The sequence below is a fragment of the Aotus nancymaae genome, unplaced genomic scaffold (assembly GCF_030222135.1).
Source record: "Aotus nancymaae isolate 86718 unplaced genomic scaffold, 86718_ANA_hifiasm-v0.15.2.pri h1tg000029l, whole genome shotgun sequence".
Lineage (NCBI taxonomy): Eukaryota > Metazoa > Chordata > Mammalia > Primates > Aotidae > Aotus > Aotus nancymaae.
Genome location: NW_026988442.1, coordinates 37,790,610 through 37,810,953, shown reverse-complemented (window position 1 = coordinate 37,810,953; position 20,344 = coordinate 37,790,610). Strand labels below are relative to the sequence as shown.

General features: G+C 50.5%; 1 protein-coding gene across 1 annotated transcript; it reads right to left on the bottom strand.

Moving 5' to 3' along the window:
- Positions 1 to 2,904: 2,904 nt before the first annotated feature.
- On the bottom strand, positions 2,905 to 3,910 carry LOC105727567 (neuroendocrine secretory protein 55). The gene has a single exon (XM_012467551.2). It carries the CDS (start codon positions 3,697 to 3,699, stop codon positions 2,941 to 2,943), a length of 759 nt encoding a protein of 252 aa, XP_012322974.1. The 5' UTR covers positions 3,700 to 3,910; the 3' UTR covers positions 2,905 to 2,940.
- Between the last annotated feature and the right edge of the window lie 16,434 nt (positions 3,911 to 20,344).

Genomic DNA, 20,344 nt, shown 5'->3' with positions numbered 1-20,344 from the left:
CACACAATGCTGGAACACTGTGACATAATTTCTCAGCTCAAATAAGTTCAATTACAAGAGCACCTTGGGGTCGTCCTCCCCTCCCCCCAAAAAGCAAATGTCCATTAAGTAAATGATTAATGTAGTAAAGGAAAAAACTTCAATATTGGGGCATACCATCATATTTAACCAGCTTTAATCTCCTGCTCCTCCTCCCTCGCCCTCCATTTGAAATATTAAAACTGGCTGGGAATTCACCTATGTGGTTAATGGTAAGATCTGCTTTATCTTGAGAGTATAGCCTCACTCCACAGACCTCACCTAAGTAAAAGGGGCAAGTGGGCCTATTCAAATGCTAACCCTAGTTGAGCAGAGTGAGACAAAGGGCCAGTTGGGAGACTAGTGATTTAGGTATGCTTGGGGAACTTGCTAGAAATGGCTCTGGAAAAGGAAGGCAGCTGAACACCAGTTTCTCAGGCAGAAAGAAGGCTTGATAAGTCTATACAGCAAAATCCTGTCTCCTGGCTGGGGTAGCGGGGAGGGTCATGGGTACTTTCCTTGGGTGGGGGGTGGTCTTTTGGTCTATCTCTCAGTTGCTTTGTATGGTCTGCACTGGCTTTTCCACCACTGAATCAGGGTGTAAAGAGGGAAGTTGGGGGAGGAGAATTGAGTGGGGGAGGGTGAGTGCCGGTAGGTAACAGGTTTTCCCAATTGGGCTGTAATGCGGATGCGGAGGCAGTTATGGAAGGCTGAAAGACTGTGTGTTCCTAGATTGTCCCTCCCTGCTATACGTGAACATGGTGCATTGCTTACAGTTCAGGAAGCCTCCCTGAGTTGGGCTTGGTGTGGGCTCGACATGGAAGACTTTTGAAAAACTTGTTTATTCACCCTGCAACACGGCAACATGCTAATTTCTCTAGTGAGTAAACCGAGCTCTGTGGGAAAACGGGTCTCCCAGACCACCCAGTCTGAAGATCGCTCCCACCCTTGAAAAGCACACCAAAAAATTCAACATAACCCCTGGCTTCTCTTGCTTGTCCCTAGAAACCTTTTGCTTGGTGTACTCAGGCGACTGAGACATTACCAGACGAAAAACTGAACACTTCATGTCACGGAAAGCAACACACCATCACTGTTTACATTGAGTAGGAATTTCAAGTTAGGGGCAAGCCAAAAGCAGGGCACGCCTAGCCCTTCTGCACCCTCCAAACTTCGGAGACTAACATGACTGCCGCAGAAAACCACTTGCAAATAAACTGGCTTCTCCGTATTTACTAGGGAAGACCACAAAGGCATCCAACCACAGTTCGCGCTGCAGCCCGGCAGAACTGACTCTTGGGCGCTGCGACGCCTTTCCTACGGAGTAAGTCCTGGAAGGAAGACTATTTAAGGTATTTTCCTTCTGTCACCATCCTTTTCTTAGGAATTAAGAACCTGACCGTCATTCATCTCAAATCATCAAATCGCTTTACTTTTCCTCCAAATAATTGTCATCATAATAAGTAAAGCCGGCACAAAAGGAGACAGGCGCACCAGAAAAAAAAATCAATTTCCAATTCGGATGAGATTTTGTAAAGGCATTTCACATATCAGTCTTTCCTCCCAGGACTGGCGAGGAGAGCACGCCTTCCCCTCCGAAGGTGTGTTACCAGATTGCAGCCGTTTTTGTGCTGGGTCACCAGGGCAGATTCCCCTCCAGGTTACAGATTCTAAACTCTACCCAAGCTGAAAATGGCCGGAGCACGCCGCCTCCCCTCCCTCAGCAGCCGGCCCCTGCCCGCTTTTCGACTGATTGTCCATGGACTGGCGCTGGATCCAACACCTTTCCCCACCTCGGCGGGTGCCGCGCTCTTTGGGGACGAATTGTAAGTTATCGTGATGTTAGACGCGACCCCCTCTCCAGCCTGTCCCTTGTTCCGCTTTACCTTTCCGCTCGCGACCACCTCGAGGGCCTCCCGGGGTCCTGCGCAAACAGCTCAGGACGTCAGGTCAGCTGCATGCAGCCTGGCCACCTGACCAGCTGCGCCAAAAGCTTGCCAATACCCCCACGTGACCATGTCTGTGTGTCCAACCCTCGTAGCCCGTAGAAGCACCCCCAGGGGTCCCCTTACCTCTCCTACCTTTCCTCCAAGTACTTTCCCCCAACCGCCAGCCGCCCGGAGAGGTCAGCTCAGGCGCGCGCGGGCAGGTGCGCACGCTCTTTGAGGCGGTCTCTGGGCCCAAGAGCGCCCGGAGACGGGCTGTGGCGGCCAAGCCTGGCGCGCAGCAGCAGGGCAAACTGGCGCGGAGGTCCCGTGGCTTCAAATTGGCAGCGCTGAGAGCTGGGCTCCCGGCTCTGAGTTGCTTAGGCGCCGCGCGCGCGGGTGATTTCCCTCCCCGGCTGTCAGTCTCCAGAGTTCTGGCTCAATCCCATTCTGACTACTTTCAGCACATTGCAACACTGTCCCTATAGCGCAGCTGCTCCCGAATCGTGAAAGTTGGCGCGCGCACCTCTGAACCACATTTTAGGCGCCTGCGAAGCCAACTTATTTGAGACTAGTCTTTCTAAGAGGTAGAAAAGCGCGCAAAACAAGTGACTTACCAATACCAATTGGGTGTGCAGCTCCAAATCTGGGGCGCGTTCAGGACTCAGTCGCTCAGCCAGCGCACCAGCACCGGTACCTCAGGTTGTCTCCAGCAGGACGCACCGGGTGCGTCCCGCCGTCCAACAAGCCTTTGGCCACCAGGGCGCTCCTGGCATCCTGGGAAGTTTGGGGGAGCCCTCGCCGCCTCACCCTGACCCAGTGTCCTGGGCTGGCCAGCTGAGCCTCTCTCTTCCCGCTCGCCCCTAACCTGCCCTTCCTTCTCACATCCTTTCCGCCCGCCGCTCCCACACCGCCCCCCACCCCGGGCTCCCCAGTTTAGCGGAAGGCAACTAACCTGAATCCATGAAAACAAGGAGAATCCGGACGGTGTCCTCCATTAGTGACGCCGGATGGGAATGGGTCCCTTTTTGGAAGGGGACTCCGGGGACGTCTCACGGCGGGTGGGCTTCTTCTTCGGCTTGCAGCGACGCCGCTGCTGCTTCTCCTTGGGCTCCTCAGACTCTTCGGGGTCCCTCGGATTCTTGTCCTCGGGCTTGAGCTCCTCCCCCTCCCTGGGGCTCTGGGGCTCCTGAGTGCTGGGCGGCGCGCGACTCGGGGAGGCGTCGGGGCTTCGCAACTTGAGGGCGTGCAGACGCTGGGTGAGAGACTGGCTCTCCGCGAGGGACTGGCCGAAGGTGGAGTGCTTGGGCACCACGGGGCCGCGCTCGTCTTCCGGCTCGGTCTCAGGCTCAGTGGCGGGGGCGGTCTCAGGCTCGGTCTCGAAGTCGGTCTCAGACTCGATTTCTGACTCGGTCTCGCTCTCGGTCTCGTAGTCGAACTCTTCCTCGTACTCTAGGCACTCGGGGAGGGACAGCTCAAGGTCTGCCTCCTCGTGCTCGTGGTCAGATTCCGATTCGGGGGACTCAGGGAATACCTGGGCGCCGGAGCGGTGGTGGGCGTTAAGGAAGCTCCGGCGCTGTTGGGCAGCTGCACGCTGCTGGGCACGGGCGTTGGAGGTGGCAAGGGCGCGGAGGAGCGCGATGGAGCAGGAGAGCCACAGGAGCGCGGTGGCTGCCCGGCGGCCTATGGGCGGGCACAGGTCGTTGTAATTTTGGCGAGCTCGGCGCCACTGCTGAGCCCGGGACCTGCGATCCATCCTCTTAGGCGCACACCGAGAAGCAGACCTGCCCTCTGGCTCTGCAGAGAGCGGCTCCAAAGTGCATCGGCTGCTGAAGCCGGGAAAGGTACACCCTACGATGTGAGAAGCTGGCCCGGAGGTCCCAGCCTCACCTCTTTGTGAGGAGAAACAGGGAAGACCTACCTTCTTGACCACTTAGGAACTTTCTAAAGCTCCACGCCTTGCTTGCCTCTCTGAGCAAAAAGGGGGGAAAGGTCTGTCTCCTCCCGGGCTCCTCTCGCTGAGTCTTAGGCGTTGCAGTCTAAGACTCAGAGAGGTGCCTCCGCCAGTCCTCTCGCCTGAGAGAGGACAGAGGAGACTGAGGCGAGGAGGGACGGGCAGAGAGGTTCTGCGAAGTTGCGCGCCCGGACTTCTGCCGGGCATGTGCAGTAAGGAGGTGGGGGCCGCCTCCCCACGAGCTGCGCGGTGGCGCCGAGCCTGTGGCGCAGACCCTAGTGGGCCGGCAGATGGCAGGAGGGAACCTTGTTTGAAAGGATTTAGGCGAGGCGATGGGCGGGGGACCTGGCGGGTGGCGAGGAGCAAGCGGGCAAGCTAGCCCGGGATCCAGCACTTGGGCAGGTGGGCATCGGCTCCCATGGGGTCGTGCCCCTTCCCGGTTCCCCCAGTTATTGGTGAAATAAAGCCCCGGAGCAGCTAAGAACCCAGAACCCCAGATAGCAAATATTCAGGGGAATGAGGGTCTCTACGCAGGTGTTAATGATCCAGCCCCCAGTCTTTTCCAAGGTCTTAATAGTTTGAGGATGGTAATTTCAGGCAGTCATTAATCATTAAACTGCCTTTGCAGCTCTGTTGTAGTGATGGTAATTAGAGAAGTTTCCAAAAAAGACATGCCCAAACAGTCTGAATTGGCTAATCACCTCAACTTTTTCAACAAGGGCCTGCAGGGTTGAGGTAGTAGTTTGCAAGTCTGCAAACCCATCTGAGAACTGCCCTGAGCTCTATTTAGCTGAGAAGGTGGTGCTGGAACTCAGGCTGGAGCTGAGAACATGGGTAAAGGGAAGCTTTTCCTCTGCTCTTAGTCCACACCACCACTTCTCTCCTGTGGGGCAGTTCAGGGGTGACACGGAATCCTCAATGGAGGCCCCTTACAGCTATTTTGTAGATAGATTTTTAACGAAGGTAACTCTTTCAGCAATACTCATTGGGTGCCTCACACATGCCAAGCTGTGTTCTAGGTGCTGAAGGTAGAGTAGTGAACAACAGCAAAAGTGTTGTATTAAGGACAAGACATTTTGGATTAATTTGCTGTTAATCAGGAGATTGAATCAGTCAGAATCCCTCTGTACCCACCAACATTGTTTAATCTGGCTTGAATTCCACATGAGAAAATGATCGGATCAGGGCTAGGGGGCGGCCAGACACCACTAGATCGTGTTGTTGAACTCTGCAAAGGCTGAAGATGTGGAATAAATACTGCCACTCTTTCTTGGGCCTAGAAAATCAAATGATGGCATGCAGAAGAGATCCCTGCAGTGGGAGCTAACCTGGCTGCTGCTTTTGGGGTGTGCATGTCTTCAGTCTGGCCCTCCATGATGATCAGAGAGTGCCCCTTTGGCCACAGTGACAAGTCCAAAGGCCAAACAACTCAGAGCAAAGCCATCATCCTAGAATTCATGGGAGTATCAAGAAGGTTGTTTTATGTGGGATTCATGTCATGGGTTGGGGTCCTTTTCTCCTTCTTGAGTCAGTGTGGGGAATCTTAAAAAAAGATGTTCTCCCACTGGGTGGCCCACCAGGTATTACCCTCCTTGTACTTCTGCCTGGTGTCTGAAGAGTCAGTCATGTACCCACAGTCGTTCTCACACCCTCAACACCACACCTGCATTAAAGCTACCAAGTGCAGAGTTCATACCCCAGTGAGAAGCCAGTAGCCACTCTGGATGTGTTGAGGTTTTCCTTTCTGCATCTTGGCTGTGTCTATCTTGCATCTTGCATTCTATGTTAGTTTGTAGCATGAAAATAGTGATTGGGCTGGGCACGGTGGCTCTCACCTGTAATCCCAGCACTTTGGGAGGCCAAGGCAGGTGGATCACTTGAGGCCAGGAGTTCGAGACCAGCCTGACCAACATGGTGAAAGCCTGTCTGTACTAAAAATACAAAAATTAGCCAGGCACGTTGGCATGCACCTGTAGTTCTAACTGCTTGGGTGGCTGAGGCACAAGAATTAATTGCTTGAACCTGGGAAGGTGGTCTAATAAAGTGGGAGTGATTTGTCAAACCCCACAAAAGGACAAATGTCTGTGTTCCTGTTGTGCTCTGCTCTGCCACTTTTCCTGAGGAACTGCAAAGGTTTGATTATAGCAAGTGCCTGTGTGGCTGTAGTCATTGTGTGGATATTATGGGACACTGGACAGGGGCATTTAGAGCTGTATATTTCAAATTCTGATCTCTGCCTCTCAGTCCTGACTGATGGGGCACATTTCTAGAGGGTCTGCCTACGCTGACCCACCCACTTTATTTCTTCCAATTAGCACAGCTCCACCGACAGCACATGGCACAGAAAGATATCGTTCAAGCTGATTTCAGTGCATGTTGGCAAAAAAAAATCAGGAATATATGGGTGCTAGTAAATGCGCTTTGAAAGGAAACTAATGTCAGCTGTCAGCAACGAGGTGGATTATGATTCTTTAGTGTATATAGGAAAGTACTTCATTCTTCAGATGGAGTGCTTTATGCCTATAAAGGAGATGGCAGCCCAGAACTGATTCACTAACATAGATACACTGAGATTGCCTGCATTATTTAAAAATGTGCATTACATAATACATATTTTTGGACTAGATTCTGCATTAGCAATGTGCTTTCTTTCCAAGATGCATTTTAATTGGCAAACAAACATTTAACAAAACACTGCATTTTTGAGTCCCAGTCCCGCATAGTTACCAATACATCTCAGTGTACATTCAACACAGGCTCTGGGAGGAGGGAGCAGGGGACTGCACTGAAATCTGTTGCAGCTCACACTTAGTGCCGAGGTTGAGCAAATGGAGCTGTGCAGAATATGCTCTTTAAAATGCAGTACGTGCTTGACTTTAAAAAGTGCTTGCTGCAGAGTGAATTTCAAAAAGGAGCAAGTGGGTGATGAACAACCTCTGTTGTTCCCGGACTAAGGAAGAAGGGGCTCTCTCCGTCTGCCGGTAAATAAAGTATGGACATATATCACCTCCAGGGCTCTGCTGGAGGGAGGCTCCTAAACCAGTTGGGCAGGAGAGCGCAGTTCCCAGCTCACTACAGTATCATTCAGTAAGCTTCTGATTTGGATGGATTGTGAAGAATATTGTCTTTAACCCCTTAAAGGATTTTCCTGAGGAAGAGGCTTTTAAGATCTATTCTGTATGGCTCTAGAGGGCAAACTTAGAACCTGTCGGTGGTAGTTGTAGCAGAAAGCCTTCAGCGCAACCCAAAGAAGAATCGGGCATGGAGTGGGCTGTCAGAAGGTTGTTGGTGCTTTGTCCGAAGCAATGTAGGTGAAAGGACAGGTGATCAGCCCCTGGAGATGTTTTTCATGGCGTGAGTGAGTAAGTAGGGTTGGAACTTGGTGCCTACCACAGTCTTAGCAGGTTAGCCTCTGATTCCATTGAAGGCCTCTGGAGGCCGTCGAGAAAGGGCTTGGGGGCTCTACTGATGGACATGATCTTTTCCCTCCAAAATAGTAAAATACTTCTTACTATTTTGGAAGCATTGAAAGTATAAGTGGCTCAGTGACAGGAATGTTGAGATGGCAGTTATGTGTGTTTGTCACCAGGCTGTCACCAGGCTGGAGTACAATGGCATGATCTCAGCTCACTACAACCTCCGCCTCCTGAGTTCAAGTGATTCCCCTGCCGCAGTCCCGAGTAGCTGGGACTACAGGCGCACACTCCCATGCCCAGCTAATTTTTGTTGTTGTTGTTGTATTTTTAGTAGAGATGGGGTTTCACCATGTTGACAAGGATGGTCTCAATCTCGACCTCATGATCTGCCCGCCTTGGCTTCCCAAAGTGCTGGGATTACAGGCATGAGTCACTGTGCCCGGCCTGGGGTGGCAGTTTTAAGGCATGGCAAACAGATGTGTGTGATGGACCCAGTGGCCTACAGAAGAGCTTTCCTCACTAAGACAGGCTCTTTGCGCCACAACTCACCACTTGTTGAAGCAAATAAATTAATCAAGTCCATCTATTAATTACATTGGTCCTCTTTGCCTCCTTCCCTGGAGCTGTCTCGGAAATTACAAATGAAATTGGCTATTTCATTTGTGAATGGAGCCACTTCTATGATCAAGACACTATTCCAGGCATTGTGGGGAGATTGCAGTAATTGAGGAATTCCTGCCATCCAACAACACACACACTGATGTGAAATGCCCCCAGATATGAAAACTAGATTGCTGACAGGTGTAGAGTAATACATTCTAGCCCCAGATAGACAGGGAGGGAAGTTGAGTAACTGTGGTTAGAATCAGAGGTACAGTTCATCTGGTGGTTTTCAAAAAGAGATGAGTCTTTACCTGGTCTGACTTTGAGATTTTCTTTTGATTTTTAAAAGCCCATGAGAATTGGTTTCAATCCACTTGTTCCTAACCCTGTGTCTACCGCGTGCAAAGCCATGTGCTGGTGGCTCCCGGGGAGACAGATGAATCATGGCTTCTCAGAAGGCTTGCAGCCTATTGTCATGGGTCCCATAGAGATCAACCCATTTTCCAAGATGAAACTCAATATAATGGATCGGTTCTGCTCTGCCTGGTGAGCGGGTATAATCACTCTTTAAGGTATTTTTTGGACAATCATTGGAAAGGACTATTTTTGAAGATGAAGAGCTTTTCAAACTTTTCTTTGGATAGAAATGAATTCAGGGGGTTTGAAGCACTCCCTACCCCTCACTGTGGCAATCAGCCAGTAAGGCTCAACCCCACTGAGAATTTGGCATTGGCCCCTCCCGCCTGTTCCCTAGAGAGGACTGGGACAATGCAGAAGCATTTGGCTCAGTTCTCTAGGGTGCTTTTTTGCCGTTATTCAGACTGCACTGATATCAGTTGGCTCTCACCAGTAAAAATGGTGAAAACCTTGAGCTCCTGATTTTGAGATTTGGGGGGAATGCCATATAGAACTAAAAGCAAACAATAGGGGGAAATAATCACCTTTTTGACATGGCTGTTTTCTGTCCAGGCCATTGTTGGGATTACAATACTGTATTTGTGCCCTTCGTTTTTAAAGGGAGTAGGATCAGAAAGGAGCCTTCGTTTTGTGCGCAGAGATTGCTCAGAGCTGTCTTACCAGGAGCTGCCTTAATTCCCCTTCACTTCGTGCTCTGTCGAGCTTCTCCTAAAGTGCCTGTCTCCCTCTCTCTATCTCCCTCTGCCACGGGAGGAGCAATTTCTAGACTCCTGATCCAACGGGAAGCATCTAGAAGCCCCCTTGCTCAGGCAAAGCATCAGCTTTGGGGTACAGGCCCTCTTGGACGTGGTGTCTTGTTTCTCTGCCGTGGCCCTGGAGCTTGATATTCTTGTGTTCCCCAGTTCAGCCCCTGGACTCTGACACCCTGCCTTGCTTCGTCCTGAGCTCCAGCTGTCTGCCCAGCCTGACTGACACTGAGCTTATCTGGTTCTTACCTGCAGCCAGCTGAGACATCATTGTCCCAGGACATCCCCGGTCCATGAGGTTCTGGCCCCAGATGTCTACCTCTGCCCTGCCCACCAGTAGCCAGTAGCCCTGCAGCCAGGGGGCTATAGGTGAAAACATTGCTGATTGCAAAGGACCACTCAGCTGTCAGGAAAGCTCTCGGCTTATAGCTTTGTCTTTTGTCCAGCTCTCTTGGACATTCAATCTTTCCCCCAGCCCCCAGCCCTGACAGAGAACCTCAAAGTTGTTTTCATCTCATCTGTTGAGGATCTGACTCACCCCTTCAGACTTGTGGGAGGGAGGGAGGGAGGGAGCGAGCACGCCTTGAGCCCAGAGGGGAGAAACCCTTTAGTGGTGTCACCGTTCAGGCACACGTTCATAGAAATACTTTCAGCTCAAGCTCTTCAAAATATGATTAGACCAATTTTACATGTCTAGTCACTGAGGCTCTGGTAGATTGGGACTATTTCTATATGTGCAAAGTGAAGTGGAGAATTGAGGCAATTATCTTCAGGCAAATGAATCTGGGCACTGTAATCAGTCCATCCTGATAACTGGGGGGAAATCGGCCTCATTCACAGTAGCATTGCTTTGTGTTAAAGAGAATTCTAAGATATTTGTTTGTTATTTTTGCTTGGCTTTATTTTTCCAAAAGACAGTCCGGTGAAGATCAGGCCCTGCCTCGTGCTGGTGTTAGGATGTGTGGCTCCCATAGGCCTCAGAATACTGTGAGTCAGTCAGGTGTGCGAGGGGCTGATCTGGATGGGTTGATAATCAGATCAGTTCCCTGGCAGGGCTTATCCTTTGCTTCCTTGCAGTGGATACTTTGTTTCCATGTCAGTATTTTCTTTCCACTCCTTTCCTTGTGTATGAGAACCCTGAGGTGTTGGATGGGATGGTCTGCAAGGTCACCTCCACTGCTGGGATGATAGGATTCCTAATAGGGCCCATGACTGACATACATTGTGCATGATCCAGTGTCATGGAACTCGGAAACCGAAAGGCAGGGCCTCTTGACATCAGAAACGAGAACGCATTGGAGCTTGGTGATTACTTCTGGACTCCCTCTTCCCCATCCATTGTTTGGCTAAAAGTCATCATAAATTGGAAGTCCTTCCCTTTGTTGGTCTAGAAGCTCCCTCATGAAGCAGCCATCACTTCTCTCCCAGCACTTTACCAAGGAGGGAGGGAAGAGGAGCATGAGAAAACTTTGCAGTTTTCCAAATGGCAGAGTTGGTTTGAGGCATGTGAGGACTTCTAATCGGATCCTAGCCCTTAAGCAATCATCTGTGTGTTTAGGAAGCTTACAGCCCAGCAAGAAGTCCAGCGGTGCCTCCTGAGTGCCTGGGCACCTGGTGGAGACGGTGTAGGATCCCTGGCAAAAGAGCCACGCAGGCCTGGATATAGATGTTGCCTCCGGTTTCCTAGCTGACCGGTGACTGTGCCTGGTGGCAGTGAGGGTGCTGACTGAGAGGTGAGAGAGTGAGGGGCAGGATTTTGAGGAGCCCAGCCAGGCGGAAAGAGCCTAAAATAAAGCTGGAGTTGGCAGTCAAGTTGGATTTTTTAAATTTCACTTTCCAGTTTTCTTTTAGTGGCTTCTTGATGGAAAGCCTTAGAAGCCATAGAGTTTGGTCTGCACAGCTGCACTGGGTGCCACTCTAGGTCCTCTGCTCTGGTGAATGCAGGTAGTGAGGGGGATCTGGAAATAGTGCATCATCGCTCTAAGGAGGATCTCATTACAATCTGAACTAAGGACCCTGGAAAAGAAACATGCTCTTTTGTTTTTTTTCCCCCACAAGTATACAGCAGAGGAAGCCACCCTAGATTTGGGCAAGGCAGGGAATACTTTCCTGAAAAAGTGATACGTGCACACTTCAGGAGAGAACCGAAGGGTAAGCATGTGGCAGCAGTGGGTGGGGCAGTTCCAAGCTGAGGAGTAGCCAGAGGGTGGTGCAGTTCTAAGCCAAGGAATAGTGTATTCTCGAGCGCTCTGCTGGAAAGGAGCTCAGCCTGTTAGGGGAACTAACAGGTCAGCAGGGCTGGAGGACAGACATGAGTTTGGAGGGGTGGGCAGGGGACTCTGGGTCCAGCAGGTCACACTGCAGTCTGTCCGTTGTCTTGAACAGCCATACACAATGGGAAGCCTTTGTCCTGATGGCCATGAGGGACTGAAATCAAGTTATGTATTTTAAAGATCTGTCTGACCACAGAGTAGGGGGATGGAATTTGAGAGAAAGCTAGAGTGTATAGTAGCTGGGTCTAGGGAGGTGGTTGGTTTTAGAATTACATAAAGCTGAGGATAGTGAGAGTGGCTTTTAGAGTTAATTAGGAAGGTGACTTACAAGGCTTGGTAAAAACATGGATGTAGGGAATTGGCTGTGTCAGGATGACACCCAGGTGGAACTAGATGGAAGCCAGTACTTTCCACTGAGCTAGAGAAGCAGGGAGAGAGGCCATGAGTTCGGCCATGTTGAGTGGGGTGGTGGGAGGTCAGGAGTTCTGCCTTTGGCCTGGAGTGGACGGTACCTTTGGGCTGCACATGACAAGGTATCAGACAGGTAGAAAGATGTTCTAGGTCTTGGGCACAGTGGAGAGGCTGTCAGAGAAGCAGGAGAAAGGTCTAGTGCTAAGTGGAAGACAAGAGAGGAACACTCCAAATTGAGTTTCCAACCAAAGTCATTATCAACAGGAGTCATCCTGGAGCTGGAAGGCACTGGAGAGATAAGTCTCAGTCCTTTTGTTTTACAAGCAAGGAAACCGAGGGTTAGCGAGGGAAGTGGGACTGCTGGTTAGTGGTAAAAGCACTCTTAGACTGATTGTTTTCTAGTCCTAGTTCTGTCCCTGAATTTTTTACTACACCAAGTAGAGAATCTTCCTGTGGAGGGGAACATGAGCCAAGGACTCAGATGTCAACCCCCTTGATATCAGGTCTATTTTTTGTCAGCAACCAAATGGACAGCTCACAGCTTCACATTCTTTTCTCGATCACTTTAGAACTGACATTCCTCCGGCTCCTTATTAAAGAAAGAGCAAAGCAAGAGCTGGCGAGAAGTGGTTTGGAAGCTAGAAATAGACTATACCATGTCCTTAGTAATCATCCTGGCAAAGTCCGCATGGCAGCCGGGGAGGGTGTGTTCAAGGCTAAAGCCAGTGTGACTTGGTGGCACTCTCTTTTTCGGTTGGTTCTTCCAGAAGCACCAGTTATTACTTAAAACTGGCCCCTAAAATGGGAGGATTAAGGTAAAAGAAAGGCAAGTTAATTTTTCTCAAGATCCTTTTCCAAGACGTCTATACTGTGAAACTGATGACATAGCAGCATCTTCTCCCAGCCATGACTTTTTAACTTTAATGTTTAGTTGCACATGCGATTATATGAATTACATGTATTATCTAATAGTTTTAAAACATTAGATAAAGCTATGGCTGATATCTCTTCGATGACCCTGCACCAGCCAGTTTTCATACACCACCTCGCAAATCCCCCAGAGGTTACCGACTTCACAAATAATGGGTTTCCATAGAGGATGTCATCTTTAAAAATGCAAACATAGCTGTGTTTTTAAACATGCTTTTCTTGTGTTTCATTGGGCTTCACATTGCAGACTTTTCACGTATCTGCATATCTGCAACCCGTTCCTGTTGGTTCCTGTAGGATCTGCTTTGTTATTTAACCGTCACCTCATGGTCTGTGGGCTGAATGAAGACAGTCACTTCCCGGTCCACGGGCCGACAGCTCTTTCCACTCTGTCCCTGTTAGAAACTGCACTGCAGACCATGTCGTGGCACACATCTCCATGTACATGTCACAGGCGTTTCTCTGGAGATGTATCAAGCAGTGGAATTGCTGCTCGCAGGTCAACAGAGAACCCTGGCTACGTTGTGCTTCTTTACGAGGCAACCAGTGTGTCCCCACCAGCAGTGCCTGAGGATTTGTCTCCCATCCCAGAGGGTGGTGCCGGCACCATCCTCTTTTCTGGTAGAGGAAACAATAAGACCTGTAGCATCCCAGACCCTCTGGATTAGGAGAGAGGGCTTGGAGCTGTTTTCCTGCTCTGCTTGTGGGGTTGGGTTTCTGAGGCCCATGACCTTGGCTTCATCAATATTTTCTCTAGTCTGTCAAGAAAAGAATTTGAACTTCAGTGAAATATATCTCAGAAATTTGCCACAAGGAGAGGGCTAGGGGAAACCTAACTAAAAGATGTTAGAAAAGAGAGGCCAAGTGTATCCCAGGTTCTGTGTCCAGTTTCTTTTAGTTGTTCATGAAGGTGACTGAGCTGTTTTAGAAATAACCTAGTTCAGCCAGGCACAGTGGCTCACGCCTGTAATCCCAGCACTTTGGGAGGCCAAGGCGGGCAGATCACTTGAGGTCAAGAGTTTGAGACCAGCCTGGCCAACATGGTGAAACACCATCTCTACCAAGAATACAAAAAAAAAAAAAAAAATTAGCGAGGCATGGTGGTGGGCACCTGTAATCCCAGCTACTAGGGAGGCTGAGGCAGGAGAATTTCTTGAACCTGGGATTGTGCCACTATACTTGAGTGAGACTCTGTTAAAAAAAAAAAACGGAAGGAAGGAAGGAAGGAAGGAGGGAGGGAGGGAAGGAAGGAAGGAAGTTCAAACCGCCATTGGTGAACTCTTAAGGTGCTCTGATTACAAGGCATGTATTTCTCCCCCTCATCATTTGATCGTTTTAAACCCAAATCTCCTCTTCTAATCCAGGATCTAGACAGTTTAAGCAGGGAAGGGCCTCATTTAAAGAACGCTTCCTTCAGCCTTTGAGATTCAGGCCCCTGTTCCCCTTGGTCTCCCCACCCGCCTCCCAACTCATTGTGGGCATAGATGAGTTGGTCATGGTGTATAACTAGGGTTCCCCTAAAATTTGTATCCAGCCAGGACATTTTTAAGCATGAAAGGCAGTGCCAGCCAGGGGGATGCTGGGATGACAGAGGCAGAGCAGGCTGTCTGGGCCCCCAAGTCTTCTCATCATGACAGCGTCAATGTTGTTAATAGTAGTATGGACAACATTGCAAAAAACTGTACACGCTCAGTAACATAACTATAAAAATAATTAGTATTAATGTTATATTATTATTAGCACTTTTCAAAGAGAAGTAACCTCCCTTCTCCCGCTATTTTTAAATTGACTTCAGTGAGCTGAAAGTTCTGCCATTGAGAGCACTTATTCAGTTGGGTGAACTATCTGCATGAAGGTGACATTTGCTCATCTGTCTTTCTTGCTGAAGTCATCGTCTAAAGGTAAGCAAAAGAGCAAGCCCAGGAAAAAGAAAATGACGCACTCTCAGAGACCTTTTCCTGGGGCTGCTGATTGGGAGACACGAGGCCTGTGGCCACCAGTTGTCAGTGGCTTTCTGCAGCAGCAGCAGCAGGGACTCTGGGCTTCCACGCTCCTTTCTCACCCATGCCGGGAGCAATGTAGCCTCTTCTAGCAGGGCTGGGATGCCCCGCAGCTCTGGGCCTTAAAGAGAGTAGAGGTCCATTCAGACTGGGGGCTGCTGGCCTAGGGTTATGAGTGGCTTTTGTTGGCAGAGACTACAGTTAAAACCATCTAAGTGCGAAAGTACCTTAGAAATTAGAACAAAAATTATAGTCCCTTAGGAATATCGAGGTCATTTTTGCTCAGACTTCAGTCATTTTCACACCACCTTCACAGTTTCTGCCATATGCCTGTACTGAAACTGCACTTTACAGTTTTCTCTAGGTCAGCTATTTCTTTATGTAAATACATTTGTTGTTAAAGGAAAGTTATACAACTGCTATTGAAAGATTACCAATGTCCCTGGATTCTGGTTAAGTGTTTTAAAAATACACATGAAGCCAAGTGCATGCTCTGAAAAATGGCAGCGTGGCCCATGTCCCTCCAGGCGCGGCCCTGACCACCTCCTTGATCCTGTCCCCCATCCACCCAGTCTCTTCACTGACCTGAGAAACGTTTGTCTGGACTCTAGGAGCCTGTGTGAGAGGTGGTCTTGTATGACACAAAGATTTCCCACCTTGGGAACTAATGAGGTTTTGCTGCCAGTATCTACTCAGGTGGCTTTTAGCTGAGGAGTGGTAGGAAGAGTTCTCATTCCAACCAGCGGAAGCCTGTTGAGTTTCAACAGGGCTAAATTACTTGGGGCACATTTTCTTCCCATGACATTTGTCATCTAATAGTCAACAGATGGAGTTGTCTCGATCTGCCTTTACCATGACATTTGCTCCTGCTTCACATGTTTGTGTTTGCAGATGCAGCCAAGAAACAGTCCGTAGAGCTGTGTCTCAAACCCCAGCGAGATGAGCCCGGCCACTTTTCACTTCCTGCTGGCACACTCTGAAGTGGTGTTCCAGCCAGAAGGCCTCTCACAGAAGCCATCCGCTCACCTTTGTTCTCACTCCCGGCTTTTCTGCGGATTGGGTCGGGAGAGCTGGGTCTCCTCCCGTTGTGCTCTCTGTTCTTGATGGGATGCCAGAAAGTACAATGCTCTCATCAAGTTCAAAAGTAGGCAAAGCCAAGTAATGCATACATGATAAAATGTTTACAGCAAGCATATGATAAAACCCAGTTTCTGCATTTGGTTCCTTCTGGCGGGGAAGACCACAGGAGTAGGAGAAGGACATTCTGGTAGATGAAGCTCCTGGCTGTGTTCTTTCTTGGGTTGGGCTGAAAGGTTCACAGGGGTTGCTGACAGTATTTTTAAATACTATGTTTAAAGTATGTATTTGGACTGCCGCCGTGGGTCAATGGTATTGGACAGCTGAAACCAATCCAGGGCATTTGGGGAATGGCGGACCTGCTGTGCTATAGCAAGAGGAGGTTGTTTTGAGGCTGAGCTGTTGCTGACCAGTGTGGTGGGACTTTGCTCACCCTTCTTCTTTCTATACAAATTAAGAACCCTCAGAAGCGTTCTTAGCACATATTAGGCCCTCAGTAAATATTTGTTGAACAATTTTTCACATGTGTATTTTTAAACTTGTTGTTTTGGAAATTTTCAAGCTCACCAAGGCAGAGAGGAGGCCAGCGAGCCCTGGAGCGCAGCTGCGCTGCCCATCAGCTTCTGCTTCTCTGGTTTCCTCTGTCACCTCCACCTTTTGTTCTGGAGGCTTCAAAGCAAATCCCAAAAATCATAGTGTCTCACCCCTGGCAGTTTTGGACAGTAGAGTGGGTTCTTCTGTTCTTTCTTTATGGGTTCTTTTGGGATATGTTGAAGGTGACTTCTTCCTCCCCAAAGAGAGCATGTCAGGAAAACGAAGCCTCCTGTCTCTGTATCTCCCTTTGAGGGGGTTCCTCATTGCACAGGTGTGTACTTGGCCGTGCGTTTGTGCTGGGCATTGTGCTGGACCCACGCATCAGTGATGAGAGAGGAAGCCTCTGGCCTGGGGCCTCTGTGCTAGTGTAGGCTGATGACATGGTTAGGGGAGTGGACTCTTGCTCCTGTGAGCACTAGGAGTGTCCTAAAGAGACCACCCATCTTTTGAACCCCCTTTCACCACTCCCGAGTTGATCATTGGTGATTTCCCCCATTGCCAAGGCAGAGTGGACATTTTCAGCAGACAGTACCCCAGGGGACTGCAGCCCTGCCCCTTCTGATGGAAGGTACATTGGGAACATGCAGAGCACACATCAGGGTGATGTCAGTTGTCCCCATCCACGTGGAAAGACCTGGCCCCAGCCAGCTGCTGGGCCTCTTTGCACTGTATTAATAGCAAGGCCATGGGGCCCACTGGGGTCGGGAGACAGGGAGAAGACAGCTGTGACGGACATCACCCCATGCTCCAGGCATGTGCTTCCGTCACAGGCGGACACAGATGGCTGCACCTTAACCTGCCGCTCCAAAGCCCCCCAGACCTTGCCAGCCTTCTTGTAGGGGCAGGAATTGGCTTGCACTGATGACCCATTTGACAAAGGAGCTGAATTACTTATGGCATGATTGGAATAGAGGGTTCCAGTGGCCCCATGTTCAGGGTCAGTTTACGCTTTTATTGGATACACAGGCATGGGGGCCGAATGAGGCAGTGGTATTTAAACAGCTGGGGGGATTGGGCTCTATATGCCAAGGCTAGACAGAGAATTTTAAATGTCACAGGCCAAATGGAAGCTAAGTTGGCAGCAGGATGGAGTGGCAGGGGGATTTGGAGGCCACTGCCTCGCTGTGGCTAGATATGGCCAGGAGAGCCGAGTGGGATTAGGGTCTGGGAAGAAGCCCAGCCTATGGAGTGCCCGTGAAGAGGTAGCAGGAAGGGTCATATGAGTGAGCGCCAGGCGCCAGGGATGGCGGGCAGGAGCGCAGGTGCAGGGGCCAGGGGTGGGCAGAACTGTGTGAAAGCACCAAGGACAGGGCCAGAGGGGAGAGGTCAGAGCCCAGTCCTAGCTCAGGGGGACACGTAGGAGCAGAGCCAGTGGTTCAGGGCCCTGTTCTGGCATCAGAGAGATGTGAGCACTAACCTCAGCGCCCCACTTTCCACCCCGGGGCCTTGGGGCGACTGATTTATCTGCCAAGGCAGTTTCCTGACTTCAGAGAAGGGGCCGGGAGAGGATTAAGTAAGAACAAGCAGCACGTGACACTCAGAAAGGTGATCGCCGCTATTATTAATAGTAAAAATTAATTGGTGACCAGCCGCCATTGTGGAATGGAGCTGGAAGCTGCTCTCCAGGCCTGCTCCCACCCAGAGACGGTTTCGGCCACATAGGAGTTCCTTTAAGGATGAATGATGACAACCGCCAACGGTTAGGTGTTAGCAGATTTTACAGAAACCTTTGGCCATTTGACTTCTCCTGGCCTCATGGAGCCTTTAGTTTTCCGGGGCCTGCCTCTTCATGTCAGTAGACAACCATAGCTCAGAGACGGCTGCCCCCTGTTGGCCAGCAACACATGCACCCGGCGCCTGCCACCACCTGTGCCTGTCACTCATCTCTGAGTGGGGCCTGGCCTCCCTAGGTATTCACACTTGCTCCCTCCCTGCAGTACAGTGGAACTATTATTATCTTATAAGAAACAAGGGTCATCATCAGAATTGGGCAAGGGCCCAGCAAATGCATTCTGGCTGGGGCCTCCTTGCCTTTGCCGTGACACTGGTCTGGGAGACCTGGGCTGATGGATGAGCATTGAGTGGCCAGGCCTGGGGAGGGGACGGCAAAGGAAAGCGGGCAGTGAGCTTCCACCAGAGGCCCGGCCGGGGCTGTGGAGCCAGCATGGCTACCTGCTTTCCTCTTGGCGGGCCCCTTAGTAACCTGAACAGAGCACCACAGGCCTAGGGCAGTTACCATGGCAACGTAACATCTGTGCGTCCCTGGGCCTCCCTCATTTTCGTTGAGGTGGGGATGGCTTAGGAAAGCTGGAGGAGGCCCAGGCTGGTCTTAAACCCAGGCCTTGCTTTTCAGCACAAGGGATTCAAGGAGGAAGGGAGTTTCTGCTGGGGCTTTTGTGGGCTTCAGGCCCCTGCGTTCATCCCTATTTGTATTAAGAATTCCCTCCTTTTCCTTGGTGGTTCAGAGTTCTCTTGCTCATCCAGGTCTCAGAGAAGAATCCATGGTAGTTGTGACCATGGTAGTTGTGACCATAGCTAGGCCTTAATTCCTTCAGGGCCATCTACATGAAGGCTGAGAACATCCCCTCATCTTCTGAAGAAGTGCAAGTCTCCTCCTGTGGGCTTCCAGGGAACACTAGGGTTAACCTGTGCTCACACGACCTGCCCTATGCTCAGGCTTCTTGGCACAGAGAATCCCTTTCTCTTACTGATTTGTGGTACCTACCCTGTTCTAGGCATTAGAGGAATGCATTAATTTATGTACTTTTCATAGCAACCTCATGGGGAAACTGAGGCACACCCAGGTCAAATAGCTTGCCCAAGGCCATATAGCAGGAAAGTCATGGAGTCTGGATTTAAACTCCAGTGGTTGGTCAGGCTCTGGAGGTCGCCTTTCAAACCCCCTGCCCTCAAATGCTGCCTGGAAAATGATGGGGCTGATGGAGGGGTCCGAGGTGATGCTTTAGTGAGTCAGGAGCCCACCAAGTCACAGGAGCTGGGGAAAGAGCACACTGGACAGAGGGGACAGCCTGTGGAAAGTCCCTGAGGTGGGAAAGAGCAGGCCATGAGCTGTAGGGAAGCAGGAAACCAGTCTGGCAGCAGGAAGTGAGCAGAGTCCAGGGAAGGAGGTGGGTGGCCGAGGAGACTGCAGGGCAGCCCATGGCTGTGGCACTGAGGTCTTATTCCAAGTGCAGTGGGAAGCCCTGAGGCCTCTGAGCAGGGCCCTGCCAGCCTGAAGGTCTACCTGACTAGAAGATGGAATTCTTGTGGCAAGAGGAGGGCAGGGAGAGCAGGAGCTGAGCTGAGCTGCCCCACGTTGGGGAGCTGGGCGAGCAGGAGCTGAGCTGAGCTGCCCCACGTTGGGTAGCTGGGAGAGCAGGAGCTGAGCTGAGCTGCCCCACGTTGGGTAGCTGGGAGAGCAGGAGCTGAGCTGAGCTGCCCCACGTTGGGGAGCTGGGAGAGCAGGAGCTGAGCTGAGCTGCCCCACGTTGGGGAGCTGGGAGAGCAGGAGCTGAGCTGAGCTGCCCACATTGGGTTCTGCTCACTGAAGGGTCTAATATAGTTTGGCTGTGTCCCCACCCAGATCTCACCTGGAACTGTAACTCTCACAATTCGCACGTGTCGTGGGAGGAGCCCATTGGGAGGTGATTAAAGTATGGGAGGGGGTCTTTCTTGTGCTATTCTCGTGATAGTGAATCTGTTGGTTTTAAAAAACAGGAGTTTGCCTGCACAAGCTCCCTCTCTTTGCCTGCTGCTATCCATGTAAGATGTGACTTGCTCCTCCTTGCCTTCCGCCGTGATTGTGTGCCACCCCCCCAGCCATATGGAACTTTAAATCCAATTAAATCTCTTTCTTTTGTAAATTGCTCAGTTTCAGGTATGTCTTTATCAGCAGTGTGAAAACAAACTAATACAGGGTCCATCTGGGAGAGGCTGCCTTTCTCTGAGGCCTCTTGCTTGGCAGTGTAGAGAAGGTTTGC

Bases quoted from the DNA above. Each gene is read 5' to 3' on its own strand.
- LOC105727567 (XM_012467551.2), bottom strand. From the start codon at position 3,699: ATGGATCGCAGGTCCCGGGCTCAGCAGTGGCGCCGAGCTCGCCAAAAT.